Raw genomic sequence first — 20,120 nt, 5'->3', positions numbered from 1 at the left:
AGAAAGAATGCTAAGGTTTGAATCTCATTAATTATTTTCATTTCTTACGATTTTCTTATATCCAACACTTGATATAATTGTACAAACTATACAATCTTGACTTGTTCCATTCATTCACCAAGAGAGAATATATATAGGATACAATCTTGAACCCTAGTGAAACAAGGAAACTAAGATCCTAGTGAAACAAGGAAACTAACTAATATATGGTAATTAGTGAAACAAGGAAACTAACTAATATATGGTAATTATCTCCCTACAAATATGCTACCAAATAATATCAAATAATATAAAGATATTATACCGCAATACCCCCCCTCAAGTTGGAGCATGGGAATAAAAAATGCCCAACTTGAAAAGCAAGAAGTCAAACTGAGTTTTGCCGAGAGCTTTGGTAAAAATGTCTGCCAATTGTGAAGATGTTGAAACGTGTGATGGAGAAATCAAACCTTCATTAATTGCACCACGAACAAAGTGACAATCTACCACAATGTGCTTTGTTCGTTCATGGAAAACCGGATTTTTTGCGATGTGCAAAGCGGACTGACTATCACAAAACAATTTGATCGCCTTGGGATGTTGTATACCTAAACTCAACATCAGACCTCTCGGCCACTTCAACTCACAAGTGACCGCAGCCATGGACCTATATTCAGCCTCTGCAGAAGATCTAGAAACTGTGTGCTGCTTCTTTGTCTTCCAAGAGATGGGAGATTGACCTAGAAATACTAGCCAACCTGTTAACGAACGACGAGTAAGCGGACAAGCCACCCAATCAGAATCACACCATCCCTGCAAATTCAACTCACTGTCGGCACGTAACAAAATACCCTGTCCTGATGTGCCTTTCAAATAACGGACCACTCGTAAGGCCGCTTCCCAATGTTCAATCTGGGGTTCTTGCATGAATTGAGACAAAATATGAACAGAATATGCCAAGTCCGGTCGAGTGACCCCCAAATAAATCAAACACCCGACTAATCTACGGTAGACCTCCGGATCCGACAACAAATCTCCATTTGCAAGGCCAAGTTTATGATTTTGCTCAATAGGGAACCCACTTGGCTTTGCACCTAACAATCCTGCTTCAGAGATAATATCAAAAGTATACTTGCGTTGACACAAAAACAACCCGATGAACTACGAGCTACTTCAATACCCAAAAAATATTTGAGAGACCCAAGGTCTTTCATTTTGAAACAATCACTCAAATAGGCTTTGAAAGTTGCAAGTGCAGCGGAATCATTCCCAGAAATAATAAGATCATCAACATAAACCAAGATATTAATCTGAATATTCCCTCTAGTAAATGTAAAAAGAGAATAATCAGAATAAAATTGAAGGAAACCGTACCCTTTCAAAGCAGTCACCAATTTTGCAAACCAACATCTAGGGGCCTGTTTCAACCCATACAGCGATTTGCGCAAACGACACACCAACGTAGGATCTGGACTTTCAAACCCGGGAGGGAGCTTCATATACACCTCCTCATCAAGGTCACCATGTAAAAAGGCATTATGAACATCCATTTGGTGAAGTTCCCAATTTTTGGATGCTGCAGTGGCTAGGAAGGCTCGAATAGTAGTCATCTTGGCGACCGGAGCAAAAGTTTCATTATAGTCAATTCCCGCTTGTTGATGATTTCCCAACACAACCAAGCGCGATTTGAGCCGTTCCACATCTCCATTTGACAAAAACTTGGTCTTGTACACCCACTGATTACCAAGTGCTTTCTTACCCGGAGGAAGATGTTCCAAAGTCCATGTACCATTGTCTTCCAATGCACGTATCTCTTCTTTCATTGAATGTCTCCAACCTTCGTGTTTCATGGCTTCTTTGAAGGTCTTAGGATCCTTACCCGAAATAATAGCTGCAAGAAACTTACGATAATTTACAGAAAAATTGTCACAATGAATATAGTGTGCCAAAGGATAGGGAGTACCTGAGGATTGATTGTTAACAGGAGTTGTAGGGGACGGACTATTAGCAAAAACTGAGTGTGTCACATAATCACGAAGCACAACAGAGGGAAATTTCTCCCGAAAACCACGCCCCAAGCCACCTTCCACATTCGTGACTGGGGTATGGTGTTGCTGCCCCCCCCCCCTTGCTGCCAGCGGGCGCTAGGTTCCCAGCGGGCTGTGCAGTGGCTGTTGGCAGCCGCTCAGCCTCGCTTCCAGCTAGCGCTGGGTTCCCAGCGGGCTGGACAGTGGCCGCTGGCTGCAGCTCGGCCTGGCTGCCAGCAGGCACTGGTTGGGCAGTGGTTTGCGGCTGCTGCTCGGCAGCCTCCGAACTATTAACTTCGCCCCCTAATTCATCCCCGTACACCACAAAATCACGATCAATTTCAGCACCCTCATCAAAAAAACTAGACGAAATATTAACATCTTCCGGACAAGCAAAAGGAAACACATCCTCCACAAACTTTACATCACGAGAGACAAAAAATTCCTTTGTATCAAGATCAAACAACCGCCACCCCTTCTTACCAAATGGATATCCCACAAACAAACACTTTCTGCTCTGACTAGCAAATTTGTCACCCTGAGTTTTTTTATTATGAGCAAAGCACAAACACCCAAAAGTATGAATAGCATCAAAAGAAGGAGGTTTATTGAATAAAATTTCAAAAGGTGTTTTATTTTCCAATTTGGGTGTGGGGGTACGATTTATGAGATGAGATGCAGCAAGAACACATTCACCCCAGAAAAAAATAGGCAAATTGGCCTGAAATCTGAGAGCCCTTGCAACATTCAACACATGTTTATGCTTCCTCTCTACCCTCCCATTCTGTTGCGGAGTACCCACACAAGAGGTTTGAAACAAAATACCAGTAGCGGAAAAATAATCGATCAAACAATTAAATTCTATACCATTATCACTTTGTACAACTTTAATTGTTTGATTAAATTGTCGATCAACCATAGCAACAAAAGCCATAAACATCGGAAACACTTCTGTTTTATCAACCAACAAGTAAATCCAAACAGCTCGGGAAAAATCATCAACAATTGTTAAAAAATAACGAGCTCCACACGACGAAACATGGCAATATGGGCCCCACAAATCACAATGTATTTTCTCAAATATTCTAGATGCATTATTATCACTTAAAGGAAATTTGTCTCTAGGATGCTTAGCACGTAAACACACTTCACAATCCTTTGCTAAACTACTCTTATCACTACTGACATGAGGAAGCAACTTAACTACTCTCTCGAAAGGATGCCCCAATCGTCGATCCCACAATTCCAATGCGGACGTTGCCACGACAGTAGACACATGTTGCACCATGTCCGGTTTGCTAAAATAGTATAGTCCGTCCCTCCTAACTCCCGTTCCAATCAGCTCCTTCAGTGGGTCATGAATAGCACACATATAAGAATTAAAAGAGACAATAGTATGTAAATTATCAGTAAGTTGGGGGACGAAGGGTAAGTTGCAACGTAAATAAGCCACATAAAGGACATGATGTAAGGTGATTTTATCTGACAGTTGAACAGAACCTTCCAAAGAAGCAAGCACCTTTTCACCATTAGGCAAACCAATAGGACAATCAACAGTATGGACATCAAACAACCAAGATTTCTCACCGATAACATGATGAGTAGCACCAGTGTCAATAATCCAAGAAAAAACATCAAACTTACCATTCAAGCGATTTTCGGGAATTGTAGCATTACCAAAAAATCCCGTAATAGCCTTCCATTGATCGGAAGTAAAGTGCTGACCGATGGCAGCGTTATTTGATGCGCCCTTGAAACGAGTAGGCGTGATATAGTCCCCGGGTCGGTCTTGAGGACCGAGAAAATAGGGAGAATTAGACTCAATTTTGGGTGGTGGTGGAGGAGGTACGGCGTCACCGGCCATGGAAATTTACGATGAAGAGAAGAAAAAAAACGTGTGGCCTGATACCATGTAGAAACTATACAATCTTGACTTGTTCCATTCATTCACCACGAGAGAATATATATAGGATACAATCTTGAACCCTAGTGAAACAAGGAAACTAAGATCCTAGTGAAACAAGGAAACTAACTAATATATGGTAATTAGTAAAATAAGGAAACTAACTAATATATGGTAATTATCTCCCTACAAATATGCTACCAAATAATATAAAGATATTATACCGCAATAATAATTACTAATTTTGTAATTGTATTATTTATATTTATTACTTCCAGAGACAGTGCAAATGCAAGTGCCACCATTGGGGCTACCTCAGCAACGCAAGAAGAATGTCATAACGATGCAGAGAAAAGAGAATAAATTGAAAACCTCGATGGGTTCAAGCATTTTAGTTATTTTTATTTTCAGAAAATAGTTTGGCTGTAAATTTGGTAATTATACCGTTTGCATGCCAAGCAGCTCTTGCTCGTAAACTTTCCAGCTTAGCATGTGTAGATATATATATATATATATATGGTATCTCTTTATGATTTGTATTCTTGATATGCTTGTTTTATTAGTATCATTTTATGTTTTTGAAGGCATTAATCCGGTGTCATATAGTCATTTCTAAGCACATTTTCAGTTTCTTTAAAGCAGTTCCTAGAGGTCGTCCCTGTGAATTATGCATTAACACTCTTAAGATATTTCATCAAACACTTTTAAGGCATAATTTTGTGAGAAAATAACCGTAGTAAAGGCATATCTTAACTCACCTTAGCTTTGCCTTCCCAAATCCTCTTGGTGACTACCATAATCGAATTTCTTTCAAAACCAACTAAATAATCCTTAGTTAATATCACTTAAGCATTTTATAAAACATCTTTGATGCATAATAACTATACCAAGTGCAGATAGCGAAGAGATAAATCTGTTGTTAAGAATCATTGAATCCTATAAATGATTATTCGGGTATGTCATAAATAATTATACCGTTCAATATCAACTTATGCTCCTAAGACTCCAATATTTTCATGTCATATTTAATTTTTCCTTGTTGAGATTTTGAAGTTCATAGACTAAAATATTTTTAGGTTCCATGTAAAATCTCTAACTATGTTGTGTTTCGTACACCCTAACATCATTTATAATCTTCAATGATAGCAATATTTACAGGTACGATGAAGAATCTTACCTCACTTGAAGAACCCTAGCTTTTCCCGTTCAAAGTGTTTTGCAGATTTAGAAGAAATTTAGAAGGTTTGATGAGATTTTGGTGTTAGAAATGGCATTTAATTCATGAAATCCAATCAAAAACACCTAAAGAAACTCACCTTGGAAGGGTATTAATTGCTCTATATATCTGGTGCCCCCTTTAATGCACAAAGTTTCCCGTTAGTTTCACCTTTATTTCCTTTTCTCTGCTAAGGGAATATACATGCATATTGCAGAGAGCGTATGGCGAGTGGGCGTTGGGGTTTAAACGTGTTGTTTCTGTCATCAGAGAAAAAACCAAGATGCGCTCGAAGGCATGTTGGAGCCTAAACGCGTTGTTTTGCAATTTCAATCAGCATTTTTCAAATTCAAGTTTTGACTTCTTTTGTCTACTTTATCTCGTCCAACCCCTTCCACTTTTTACCAACTTCACTTTATCATTACTCCAACTGAAATGGAGTTAATCAACTATCTCAAAAGTTTCTTGAGGGATGAATCTTTCCCGAGTCAATGCCCTATTCGGCTTGCACAAATCTATGGAGATCAACCTCCATCGGCGATTCTTGAAGCTTCGAATTTGGAAGAGAAAGTTGGCTACTTTATTGCACCGTTGAAGAGGAGGAAGAAATCAGATGAAAGGCATTGTCGAACTTGTGCCAACGGGACTTGGAGAGGCCAAACTAGTGGTAAACATATCAAGAATCGCAAGGGATCTGTGGTGGGGTTTAGAAGAAATTTAAAATATCGAAGTAACAGTAAAGAAGAAAAGCAAAATAGTAGTATTAATTAATTGGCTGATGAGAGAATATTTCGTGGGGGATGATTTCTTTGAGGAAAATCATATTCTTAAGCAAGATTTTAATATCTGTTAAATCAAGAAGAATATAAAAGAGAAGGAGGTGAAGGAGGTTGAGGTAACAGAACAAGATGTTGCGAGAACTATAGAAGCTATGTTGTACGAACCTCAAGATGATTACTGCACAAAAACTCAGAAGATGAACGAAGGGTACTGCTCCTACTACCAACAGGAGATGAGTTGGGCTGATGACGTGCTGATAGATATTGACGACTTAATTTGGTGATATATATTTTGTTGTTCTTCACCATCTTATGACTTGCAACTCTTGTAAAGACGGGGAAGCAGCAATTAGTTTACAACTTTAGAGAACGAATTAGATGGTGTTTTCTTTTCCCGGAGAAGAAGCAATGACGGTATCTAGAGAATAAGCATCGGCTAAAGCGAGTTCGGAAAGTGCATTTTTATTGTAAATGGGAAAACAAAAAACTTACTGATATATATTAGTACAAGCTAGACAACTTCGAATTGATTTTTTCTTTTGGGTCATAGATTTTTATAAAAGACTGCGGTACTTGGTCAATTGTAGCTAATTGTTAAGAAAACAAATGTATGCTGGAATGTTTAGTTTAATTTTTCCCATCAGGAATAAAGGTTAAAGCAGGGAAAAGACAGCAAAACTTTTTCTTCATTTATTATTTTTTAAAACCTTTTCATTGGAGCAATTAAACACTAGATAAAATTGTCTTGTACAAAGAATAGCATGCAATGGCAAAATACTAGATAATAATCAGTAGTATTGGAGCCTAACAACAATTTGGAACCCCATCTAACTTAGAGTAATATATAAATCACAATTCAGTGATTGGCAGAGGTTCAACATAATCCAACATATCCAAAGGGAAGTCATGAATGAAGCTAGCTGGCTTCTTTATATTGATGAGGTAAACCTAAAATAACATAGCTTCCAATCATCAGTCATCTACCAAGATGCGTGAAGCCCACCTTCAGGACTGATATCTTTGTTGCCTATAGCATGATCTTCTGACACTACAGTCTGAATCCAGAACTCTTCACAATCAGAGAACATTTCCTGATCGCAAATTTATTCATCTCATTCCTGATCAACTTCTCAGATTGAGATTTAGCATGTCCAAAATCCAAAGAGATTAAACTGCCAGCCCCATGAAAATGTTCTGAGGGCTCAACAACAATCTGTATCCTCCCAAACCCAGCCTCAATGATGCAAAGTATTATCCTAAGAATAATCAACTTCCGTTTCAAAGTGAAATTGTTCTTACTTTTTTTCTTCCAAAACTGCAGCACTTAAGACGTTCACCACATCCAAAGTCGAAGAATATAACGTCCCTGGAATCTTTGAACTAAGGCCCCACAATGGTGCACCTTAAAAGTGAAAAAGGCAAAACTTTGTCGGTCAAAGATCTAAACCACGAGGACCATTTATATATGTCAAACAATAAGCATGTTAATAGTAATTGGATACGAAAACTAAAAGAGCAAAATAGAAATATAAATAAACGCGAAAACTGAAAATGAGATAACAGAAGTTTTTTTTTTTTTTTTTTTTTTTTTTTTTGCTTGACAAATGGAATGAATAAAGTAACATCTCAATTTCATGCCAATAAACCAGTCATTCCTCACCCAGCTTCGTGCCTTGTTTCTAATAGCCTTTTTACTTCTTTTGAATCATTTAGGTCGGTTCGACATCACTGATTATCGTCTACACATTTGCTTTAAACTACACGAAATCTGAGCCTTCGAGCAAAACAAAGGTAGTCTTTTTTGGTGACAGAAGTCAATTATCCTTGTTGACAGTTTTGCCTGGGCCAGAATCCACTTGTGGAATTACACTAGGTATGTTGTTGTTGACAGTTTTGCCTGGGCCAGAACCCACTTGTGGGATTACACTAGGTATGTTGTTGTTGACAGTTTTGCCTGGGACCGCACTGTTTGTTTCAGCGTTTCAAGACCAAAGATGATCAGCTAGTAAGGTGAAGAAGACTGTGGTCTAGATGCAGTAACGCCATTTTCTCAATGGAACAACAACTAGAACGGGAAACACTACAACAAATGTGACTTTTAGCTACGAAATTACTAGCTACGACACGAAATTCGTCACCAAATGTTCATTTTTCGTGACGAAAATTATATTTCGTCTTTAAATACATGAGGCACAAACTTTTAGTGACGAAATACAAAAAATCGTAGCAAAGTTTTGTCCACTAAAATTTCCCACCAAAATATGAGTTGCCGCCATTTATTGAGTACTATTAGCCACGAATTTAAGGTTATCAATGACACATTATTTAGTCATTAATGATGTACCTAATTTGTGACGAATCATTTTTTGTCCTAAAATTACTTAAATTTTGGATACGAAAAACCTTCGTCACAAAAAATATAATGATACAATAGCGACGAATTAGTATTTGTTGTTAATCATTGTAAATTTTAGCCACAAAATTTTATATTTAATTTGTCACTAATAGCTGAAACAATTAGTGACGATTGTATTATTGTCTCTATTTACCTATAATTTAGTCACAACAAAATTTTGTCACAGATAATACAATTTTCAAACATCTATCATTTAAATTTCGTAATTAAATAGAGCAATTATTGGCTAGCAAAAACATTTGTAGTTATAAATTAAAAGATCATCAATGATAGACATGTCTTTGATCCGATAAATAACAATTAGAGGATTGGTCCATTGAATACGGGGGTCTAGATTGCCAAATGTTGGACAATTAAGCCACATTATGAACCTTGCATTTATAGCCAAATTCTATTTAACTCACAGTCCAAAATTATGTCAATCATAGCAATTAGTTTCCAGAATAGCCTATTTGTTTTAAATTAAAATCAATTTCTTGCACAATTAAACCAAATTCAAATATATTGAAAAATTGACCAAATTGAAGTAAAATTGATATTGAGTTATGTATTAAATTAATTACTTAAACTTGTTGGACTAAACAAAGATAAAAATAAATACAGTAAATAGATTAAATATATAACAGTAAACCGTAAATAGTTATAAGTTAGTAAATTTAAATATGTATGTAATTAAGCAATTCTTTTTTTGAAATGAATTATAATTTCTAAAATATCAAATACATAATGTACTTTAGGAAATAACATGTAATTAATACTTAAATGATATAAAGTATATACATAAACTATATTAAGGTATTTTGCCAAATGAAATGGCAAAATAGGAAGAATATGAAAAAAAAAATGGACTTTTAAATACTAATAACAAATAGATATTTCTACTTCGTTTAAAATTCACGAAACTTAATGAATTAACACAAAATGTGGAGTGTCAAAATTGAATGTCAACACATATATGCATAGTTAAAGTTAATTTTATGTTCAATAAAATATTTTGAATTTTTTTAATGTTATATAGATGTTTTATATGTTCTTATTTTTCATATCTCAAAAACTCATTCTAAAATGTATATATTCAGTACAATTTTTGTAATGATTAGCGCAGTGCACATCTTTAATGATCAGTTATAATAAAATCGTGATAGTAAATCTATCATTAATCCATTACAATAGATAATATATTATTATTATATGAAAAGTTTTACGATAATTTTTTAATTGTAGATCTATCACATAATTTTGCATGATTATTATTTTCCAAATAATTTGGCCATGATTCTGTCACTGTATTGGTAAGAATTACTGTGAGAAATAATTTATCTCAATCATTTCGGTTCATTTATTTGAACCTTGAAATTGTAGTAGATTCTATTTAACTCGTAGCCAAAATTATTTCAATCATAACCTAAGTCAGTTGCAAGAATAAACAATTTATTTTAAGTTAAAATCAAAATCAATTTCTTGCACAGAAATTCGAATATAATTTTAAAAATTGACCAAATTGGAGTAAAATTGAGACTGAATTATATTTCAAATTAATTAATCAAATTTCTTGGCCTACACAAAGATAAACATAAATATCGTAAATAGACTACTATACAGTAACAAGCCGTAAATAGTTATAAGTTGGTAATTTTAAATATGTACGTAATTAGGTAACTCTTTATTTTGAAATGATTTGTACTTTTCAAAACATCAAATACATTTTCTACTCTAGGAAAGATTTAATTAATTTACATAAACAAAATTAATGCTTAAATTATAGTAAAATGTCTACAAAATATATATTAAAGTATTTTTTCAAATGAAATGGCAAAAAGCACCAAAATAATTTTGACTTTTATAATAATAACAAATAGATATTTCCACTCTGTTTAAAATTCAAGGAGCTTAATAAATTAACTTAAAATGTGGAGAGATAAAGTTGGATGTCAACACATATATGCTTACTTATTTTATGTTCAATAAAAAATTTTACATTGTCTATTTTTATATGTTCTAATTTCTACTTCATAACTCAATAAATATTACTACTATATAGAAAGGTTGGTTTGGGCACTTTTTTGTCGTCCGTTTGTGGGACCAAAAAAAAAATTATGGGCTCACATATTTTAAACAACTACTAATATTTAAAAAAATAAAAAATTGTGGCCCACATATTTTAAACAATTACTAATATTTTAAAAAAATTGTGGGCCCCATATTAAACACCAACCAGTAATAAAAAAAAAAAAACAAAGTGGAACCCACCACATCCAAACTCACGGGAAAAAAAAGTGGATCTCATATTAACAAAATCAAGCAATATTAAAAAAAAAAAAAGTGAATCCCATATTAAAAAAACAAACAATGTTAAAAAAAATGCTTAGAAAATCAAACAATTAAATCAATAATGATGGATTCATTGCCACATGCGTATCAACCCATTAGAGGGAGTAAATGAAATTATTGTACAACAACATACTTAAAATACAAAAATGCTTAGAAAATCAAACAATTAAATCAATAATGATGGATTTATTGCCACATGCGTATCAACCCATTAGTGGGAGCAAATGAAATTATTGTACAGCAACATATATATATATATATATATATATATATATATATATATCCCTTTTCCAATTTTTGAAAAGAAAAATTGTGGGCCCATATAGCCTAATGGATTCATTGCCAAATGCGTATCAACCCATTAGAGGGAGCAAATGAAATTATTGTACAGCAACATACTTAAAATACAAAAGTACTTAGAAAATCAAACAATTAAATCAATAAGGATGGATTTATTGCCACATGCGTATTAACCCATTAGTGGGAGCAAATGAAAATATTGTACAGCAACATACTTAAAATACTTTTAAAAAAAAGTGTGGTCCCCATATTAAACATCAACCAATATTAAAAAAATTCAAAAAAACACCAACCAATTTAAAAAAAAATAATAATAAAGTGGAACCCACCATCTCCAAACTCACGGGAAAAAAAAAGGTGGACTCCATATTAACAAAATCAAGCAATATAAAAAAAAAGTGAATCCCATATTAAAAAAACAAACAATGTCAAAAAAAAAAAGAGTGCACTTTGTATTCGTAGCAAACACTCATATAATAAAGTTTTAGATACGGAGCACAAACTACAATGTTATATTAATCATGTTTTGAACATAGTATCCCATATTGACAAAATCAAGCAATATAAAAAAAAAGTGAATCCCATATTAAAAAAAACAAACAATGTCAAAAAAAAAAGTGCAGACTTTGTATTCATAGCAAACACTAATATAATAAAGTTTTAAATACGGAGCATGAACTATAATGTTATATTAATCGTGTTTTGAACATAGTATATATGTGTGTGTGTGTGTGTGCGCGCGCGCATAAAAATAGTGCAAACTAATAATGTCCAAAAGGATGGGGCCCATACTAAACAACACCAAGCAATATAAAAAAAAAAAAACTATATAAAGTCGTCTGTTGTCCCTTAAAAAAAAGAGTGGGGGGGGGGGGGGCATACTAAATAACATCGAGCAATAAAAAAAAAAGGGAGAAAAAAAAATGGAACTCACCATCTCCAAACTCATGGGGAAAAAAAAATGGACCCCATATTCCCAAAATCAAGCAATATAAAAAATAAAAATAAAAAGTGAACCCCATATTAAAAAAAATATAATGTTAAAAAAAAAGTGCAGACTTTATATTCGTAGCAAACACTAATATAATAAAGTTTTAGATACGGAGCACAAACTACAATGTTATAGTAATCGTGTTTTGAACATAGTATATGTTTATATATATTATATGCATAAAAATAGTACAAACTAATAATGTCCAAAAAAAAAAAGGTGCACCCCATAAAGGGTGGATCTCATACTAAACGACATCAAGCAATATAAAAAAAATAAAAAAAAATAAAAAGTGGATCCACCATCTCCAAACTCACGGTAAAAAAAAGTGGACCCCATATTAACAAAATCAAGTAATATCAAAAAAAAAAAAAAGTGAACCCCATATTAAAAAACAATAATGTCAAAAAAAAAAGTGCAGACTTTGTATTCGTAGTAAACACTAATATAATAAAGTTTTAGATACGGAGTACAAACTACAATGTTATATTAATCGTTTTTTGAACATAGTATATATATATATATATATATATATGCATAAAAATAGTGCAAATTAATAATGTCCAAAAAAAAAAAGTGCACCCCCTAATAAAAAATCAAAAAATATTCATGTAATTTCCAATGTATCTCATTAAGTTAATAATGATGAATTCATTACCACGTGCGTGTCAATCCATGAAATTGCTTTTCTTCAAAAGGGTAAGTAGTCAAACCATACAATTTCCTTTCTTTTTTTATATTAGCCTGAGATCTAATCTAGATATTAAACTGTTGTATTTGTTATTCCGCCATGTCATTTATTTGTTATGTTTAATAAAATAAATATACTTAAAATATTTATATTTTAAAATAAGATAGAATTTAATTACTTTTTTATTTTTATTCTTACTCTAATAAATGTGAAAAGAAATTAATGTCGTAAAAAAAATATATCAAATGCAGATCAAATAATGAATAAGGTAAATTAGTCAAATTATAATTCTAATCGACGTTTTCTTAAAAAAAACATGCAAAAGACAACATGACAAGTAAAATTAGCTAAACCGAGAATATTTACTAAAAATTAAAAAAATAGTATTTCTTTGTTTAAATAAAAAATCAATTTCTACTTTGTTTCGTTTTAAACATGTAAAATTAATTTAATAATTTGAATTAGAATTGTCCAAATCAAAATTTGATAAAAAATAATAAGTATTTTACACCTTTAAATTAATCGAATTAAAATTGAAAGTATCAACTGATGCTTAAATATTGCTATTGTTTTATCTCAAAGAGAAGAAAATAGTTTCCTTTTAAACAAGTCTTCTCTTTTAAAAAATATTAATAAATTTGCCGATTTTGTGTTCATAGCAAACATTAATATAATAAAATTTTAGATACGGAGCACAAACTACAATGTTATATTAATTGTGTTTTGAACATATATACTTTATATTTTTTTTTCTTACTAATTATTATTCCATTTTCTACAAATAGTCTAAATACTGTTTGTATCACTTTGGTATCAGAGTCTCTACTAGAGTACCATTTACAAAAGAAACATGCATTACTATCCAATCCTTTATTTCGTTCGAACTCATGGTTACAGTCTTCGGCTATATATATATATATATATATTATCATTATTCAAAAACAACTACATATACATAAATGCACTATAATCTAAAGTGTTGGCCCGTGTGCAGCACGGGCATTGGCCGTCTAGTTTATAGAAATTGGGATAGTAAATATATTGCTAATCCATTACAGTATATATTTAATATATGAAAAGTTTTTACGAAGGTTTATTTGTCATAGCTCTATCACATAATTTTTCATTATTGGAGTACTATTTTTCAAATAATTTGGCTATGATTCTGTCACTATATTCGGTAAAAATAACCGCGAGACATAATTTATCTCAATCATTTTTTATTCCATTTATTTGAACCTTGCAATTATAATCAAAATCTATTTAAATCATAGTCAAAATTCAATCATAGCCATTAGTTGCCAGGATAGTTAATTTGTTTGAAATTAGAATCAATTTCTTGCACAATTAAACCAAAAGTCAAATATAATATTAAAAATTGACCAAATCGAAGTAAAATTGAGATTGAATCATGTATCATCTTAAGTAAACAAACTTTTTCAGCTAAATTAAGATAAAAATAAATACCGTAAATAGACTAAATACACAATAATAAGGCCATCAATATTTACAAGTTTGTAATTTTAAATGTTTATGTAATTACACAATTCTTTATTTTGAAATGATTTGTAATTTTCAAATCATCAAAGACATTTTTGTACTTTAGGAAATAATATATAATTAAGTTACACAAACAAAATTAATACTTAAATATATAATACATACATAATATATAGTAAGGTATTTTGTCAAATGAAATGACAAAATAGCACAAAACTAATATAAGAAAATATTTTTGAATTTTATAATAATAATAAATAGATATTTCTACTCTGTTAAAATTCATGAAGCTTAGTGCCTATTTGGCCATGAGATTTATTCACTTTTTTTTTTTTTTTTCCGAAAATTCATTTTCAATACATTCATGGTACATTAAAAAAGTGTTGATTCATTCATATTACAAAAATCAAAGATAGAGATATAATTTTAATATTTAATTAGAAGTTGTTTAAGTGAAGAAGTCATAAGTATGGGAATTTTACACGAAAATATTAGAGGAAAGGTAAAATAACAAAAGTTGACTTTCAATCATTTTACCTTCCCTCCATTATTTTCGTATAAAATCCTAGTCTCACTCACCCATTCCTGTCAAGTGGGTCGGGCCAGCCCGAACCCGGCTCGGTAAACCCGGCCCACCATCGGCCCGACCCAGACCCACTAAGAGGTGTAAGGGGCTGGGCTAGGTGGGTTTTATTAGGGGGCTGGGCCGGACAAGGTGGACAGCCCACCAGTAGCCCCGAGTGATGGCCCACCGGGGCACCGACCCGACCCGACCCACTTCAAATTAAAAAGAAAAGATAAGTACTACATTTATTACTAATAATAAGTATTTTAAAAACATTGTATCCCAATAAATTAGGAGTCTCTTTTTACAGAGCACTTTAGTTTTCTTTAAAATTGTATTTTAAAGCTAGACAATCTTGTTTTCTCAACAAATATACCTTTGATACATTTTCAGTATATAGTATCTATTAGATTGTGATAGTACTTATCTCAACAAATATACTTTTGATAAATCATTCAATTCAATTTCATGCCTTTTCACAAGTGTCTACGCAACACACTGGTACCCCCCCCCCCCTCCACCCCCACCCCCCAATAGGCTAATACCCGACGCTCCGGACTTGTGGAGATATATGTCACCACAATGTTGACATTTAACATGTTCCTCATTTACTCGCTCAAAATGCATCCACACCGCACTTGAAGTTGATCTTCGAACTCGAGGAGAAGGTGGAGGTGAAGTAATGTACACTAGTTGAATAACAAATTTAGATAAAGAAAGAACTGTGGAAGAATTGTGTGAAAATGATGAAGAATGGAGGGGTATTTATAGTTTGAAAATATGACCAAAGTGAAGTTATTCATAAATTTAGGGGTTCAAATAAAATTAGCAACGACTAGTTTTTTAAATTTACAACGGCTAGTTTTTTTAATTTGACGACGACTAAACTTTTTTTTTTAATTTAGCAATTTTATCATTAGATGTAAATGTTAATTTTATTATTATTAGTAAATGTAAATGTCTATTTTTGTATTTTAACTTTAAAAAAAAAAAAAAAAACCCGACCCACTAACTATAACCCAACCCGGCCCCCAAACCCCACGGCTTGATAGCTTCTCTCTCTAGGAGAATTGGAGACCTAGTGAGAGAGGACAATTTTCAGGCCATTTATGGCCTCTCCTGCCACCATGCAGCCTCCACATGAGGCTGCGCAACCTACATTGTCACAAACAAACCCCATGCAAACCCTAGACTATGCTAAATTGTTGAAACCTTTCACCTTGAATGCTAGTGATGCAAAACAGTCGACTGCCACGACTGTTTTACCTATTCCTATGAAGCCTATCGTGTATCACCATGGTGAACCAACAATACAATATACCATAGAAGAAATAGATAGGATGATAATCCACGAGAAACTACAATATGCAGTTATCGGGAAATTTAGTTATGGACTACCAGATTTGCATGCATTACGTATGTTAATCCCAAAACAGTGTGAACTAAAAAGTACTGATACCATTGGATTATTATGCAATAGGAATGTTTTAATCAAATGTGAATTATTCGAAGACTATGTAACATTATTGTCAAAACCAGCCTTTTGGATTAAGGAGAGTGGAGGACATTATCCCATGAGGACACTTAAATGGGATCCTTGGTTTAATCCTGAGGAGGAGACTTCCATTGCCATTGCTTGGATTTCGTTTCCTACATTAGCACCAAACTATTTTGGTCAGTCGCAATTGTTTTCAATGGCCTCTGCAGTAGGGAAGCCATTGACGTTGGATGTGGCAACCAAAAACAAAACAAGGCCAAGTTGTGCTCGTGTGAAAGTTGAAGTGGATTTGTTGGCTAAGCATCCTAAAAGAGTGTAACTACAGGTTGTGGATAGAAAAACTGGAGAAATAAAGTCAAGGTGGGTGAAAATTCACTATGACTTCCTGCCTAAATACTGCAAGGAATGCTGTTTGCAAGGCCAGATGAAGAAGGATGTTGGAAGCTGCATCCTGATTTGTTACTAGATAAGGAGAGTGAGGAGGAGGTTAATGGTGATAAGGGAAATAAAGGGAAGCATGATGCAGTCCCTAACAATGTTAAGGAACCAAACAAGATGGCAAATAAGGCAAAACAGTTTAACAGTAAGCAGGCAAACCATGCAGACAATACAAATCCTAGACAAGTCATTAAGGTATTGGAGAGTGGCAAGGTAGTTGGCAATGTGCAGAATGTGTATAAATGGAAGACTCAAAAAGGAAAAAAGCAGGTGGAGATTGGAAACAATGCTCAAAACCAGGCTGCTTTGACAATAAGAAAGGAGAATGGTGGTACAAGTAGACCAAGTAAATTACAGAAATCTGATGCTGTGCAAATCATTAACAAGTTTGCAGCATTAGAAAATGATAATGCTATACAAGAAGGTGTTGTCATGGTCTTGGATGAGCTACAAGCACAACAAGAGAATGTGAATGCAGTAGATGCTCAGAAACAGTTGGTTGTTGCACCTGTTGATAATGGGGTAGCAGCTGATTTTCATGGTGCTGAGAGGGTCTTGAATACTAATGCAGCTGTATTTACTCCTGGTAAGCCACATTCTTCACCTCTTAAGACTAAAGAGTGGGTTGAAACAGTTTTTCAATTAGGAGTAGATAAGGTTACCATTAATCAGGTCTGTCATGATATTCCTTCAACTACATTTGCTGAGGATGGAGGCACTAGTAGTGAAAGGAAGTTGTGGAGTGAGCAGGTAGAGGAAGATGGGGAGGAAGGTGAAATAGTGGGAGGCACAAAAGATAGTGTTACACAGTCTATTGACTCTATTTCATCCTCCCAAGAAATCAACAATATGTTTGACAGGATGGATGATGCTGTGGAGGAAGGAAATGTCACTCAGAAGCAGCAGGATCAAAAGCATGATGGGGCAAAGGGACAAAATCAAGTTGACCAATCTCCAGCAAAGCAGCTGAAGTATGTAGCAGATATTCAGGCTAATGAAACTCCATCAAAAGGTCCAAACAAAAAGCAGCAGGTCTTGAATACAGATGTAGTGCATCAAGCTAAGAGTAGTGCAAAGAGACAGGCTTATGCCTCTAATCAGTCCATTCATGCTGGACAGGAGAATGCTGCAACTCTTAGTCAACAATAAAGCCAAGATAATACAGGTGGAAAGCAGAATCAGATTGCAGTACAAGTATCAGAAAGGGCTCTTATTCCCAAGGTTGGTAACTTGCAAGTAGCAACAGTTGGAGGGGAAGAGCCAAAAATAGACTTAGATGAGGAGTCAACTGCTCAGAACTTTATGAATGCTGCAAGGGAGGGGGACTTGTCTCCCAAGCAGGTAGAGAAAGTTATTGGCAAAGGAAGGAGGAAACCCGTCAAAGAGAATCATGCATCTCATACCATTGGGGTGCACACAAGAAGAACTGCATCTAAATCCCAACTTTAGTGATGAAGGCACTAATTTGGAACATAAGATCAGTAAACACTAAAAAAGCTTTCAAGAGGCTTTTAACAATGCATAAAAAATATAAGCTCTTTCTTATAGGCCTTATAGAACCTTTTCAACAGGCTTATAAGTTAGAATCTTATAGGAGAAGGCTTGGAATTCAGACTACTCTGAGCAATATCTCAGGAAAAAACTGGGCTTTCATTGATGAGGAATATGAAGTCACAGTGTTAATGGATACTGATCAGCAGCTCACCTTGAAGTTAGTCAACTGGGATACTGAACTTGATATGATAGTCACTTTAGTATATGCCAAGTGTGACAGAATTGATAGAATTGAGTTGTGGGATTCCATGTATAACCTTGCATCAGACATGACTCTTCCTTGGCTTGTTGGGGGAGATTTCAATGTCATTGTGGATGAGGAAGAGAAATATGGTGGCTTACCTGTCACTCTAAATGAAGTGGAGGATTTCAGACACTGTATTCAGACCTGTAATCTTAGTGATTTGGGTTATAAAGGAAGCATCTTCACCTGGTGGAATGGAAGGGCTGCAGATGAATGTGTTTTCAAGAGATTGGATAGATGTCTGGGAAATTTTGAACTGCAACAACAATTTCCAGGCTTGGAAGTTGGTCACTTAATCAAGCTGGGCTCAGATCATTCTCCACTCCTGGTAGAATGTAAACAGGAGGTTCAGCAATTTAAGAAATCCTTTAAGTTCTTAAATTTTTGGACAAAGCATGCAGAGTTTCTACAGGTTGTGAAGGATAATTGGCAAACAGATGTGGTGGCCAATTCCTTCATGACCTTTAATGTCAAACTTAAGAAGCTGAAAAGGGTGTTGTCTCAGTGGATTAAAGCAACTTATGGTGATTTTTTCCAGACTATAACTAATCTTGAAGAAGTCATCAAAACTCATAAGGCACTGTTTGAGGCAGATCCTTCTCATGCCAATAGGGAGAAACTTCAAAAAGTGCAAGCTGATATGATAAGAGCATTGCATATAGAGGAGGAGTATTGGAAGCAAAAATCTGGCATGACCTGGTTCCAAGAAGGAGATAAAAATTCTAAATTCTTTCATGCACATGTTAAAGGAAGGAGGAAAATGCAACAGCTGAAAAGAATTCAAAATTCTCAGGGTCAATGGCTTGAAACTGACCATGAAATTGCTGAGGAGGCTGTTAGGTTCTACCAAGCTCAATTTCATAAAACAGTGGTTCCTACTCAGTTTGACATTTTGAAGCATGTACCTATAATGGTCACAGATGAACATAATGAAAAGTTGACTGTTGATCCTACCATGGAAAAAGTCAAGCATGCAGTTTTTGGCTTGAATAATGCAAGTGCTGGAGGGCCTGATGGTTTTACAGGCATGTTCTTTCAAACATGTTGGGACATTATTGGAGGGGATATATTCAGCATGGTGTGGGATTTTTTCAGAGGACATGAACTTCCAAGGTACATAACTCACACAAATCTGGTACTATTGCCTAAGAAACAAGATGTTCAGACATTTGGTGACCTGAGGCCAATAAGTTTGAGCAACTTTGTTAATAAGATTTTCTCTAGAGTTATACACGAAAGGATGGTTCACCTACTGCCTGACTTGATTTCCCAGAACCAAGCAGGATTTGTGAGGGGTAGGAGTATAGTAGAAAATATCTTGTTAACACAGGAGATTATTACTGATATCAGACTCAGAACCAAGAAAAGGAATCAAGTTGTGCCTAATGTAGTGATGAAACTTGACATGACAAAAGCCTATGATAGGCTGTCATGGATATTTCTCACAAATGTGATGAGGAAAATGGGATTTTGTGAGATGTTCATCAGTTTCATATATGAACTAGTTGGGAATAACTGGTATTCAGTCCTTATCAATGGCCAACCACATGGTTTCTTTCATTCAACTAGGGGTGTTAAGCAGGGTGACCCATTGTCTCCTACTCTATTCATCATAGCTGCTGAAGTACTGTCAAGGGCCTTAAATTCACTGCATGATAACTTGTGGTTTACTGGTTTTGTCTTGCCTA

At 34.3% G+C, this 20,120-nt stretch overlaps 1 protein-coding gene across 1 annotated transcript; it reads left to right on the top strand.

Annotated features, from left to right (window-relative positions):
* Positions 1–5,560: 5,560 nt before the first annotated feature.
* On the top strand, positions 5,561–6,188 carry LOC132612858 (uncharacterized). The gene is made up of 2 exons (XM_060326937.1): positions 5,561–5,824; positions 5,988–6,188. Exons 1-2 carry the CDS (start codon positions 5,561–5,563, stop codon positions 6,186–6,188), a joined length of 465 nt encoding a protein of 154 aa, XP_060182920.1.
* The last annotated feature ends 13,932 nt before the right edge of the window (positions 6,189–20,120 follow it).

The sequence above is a fragment of the Lycium barbarum genome, chromosome 10, assembly GCF_019175385.1.
Source record: "Lycium barbarum isolate Lr01 chromosome 10, ASM1917538v2, whole genome shotgun sequence".
In the NCBI taxonomy this organism is placed as follows: domain Eukaryota; kingdom Viridiplantae; phylum Streptophyta; class Magnoliopsida; order Solanales; family Solanaceae; genus Lycium; species Lycium barbarum.
Note: the sequence above shows the minus strand (reverse complement) of the source record. Positions and strands in the feature narration are given on the sequence as shown.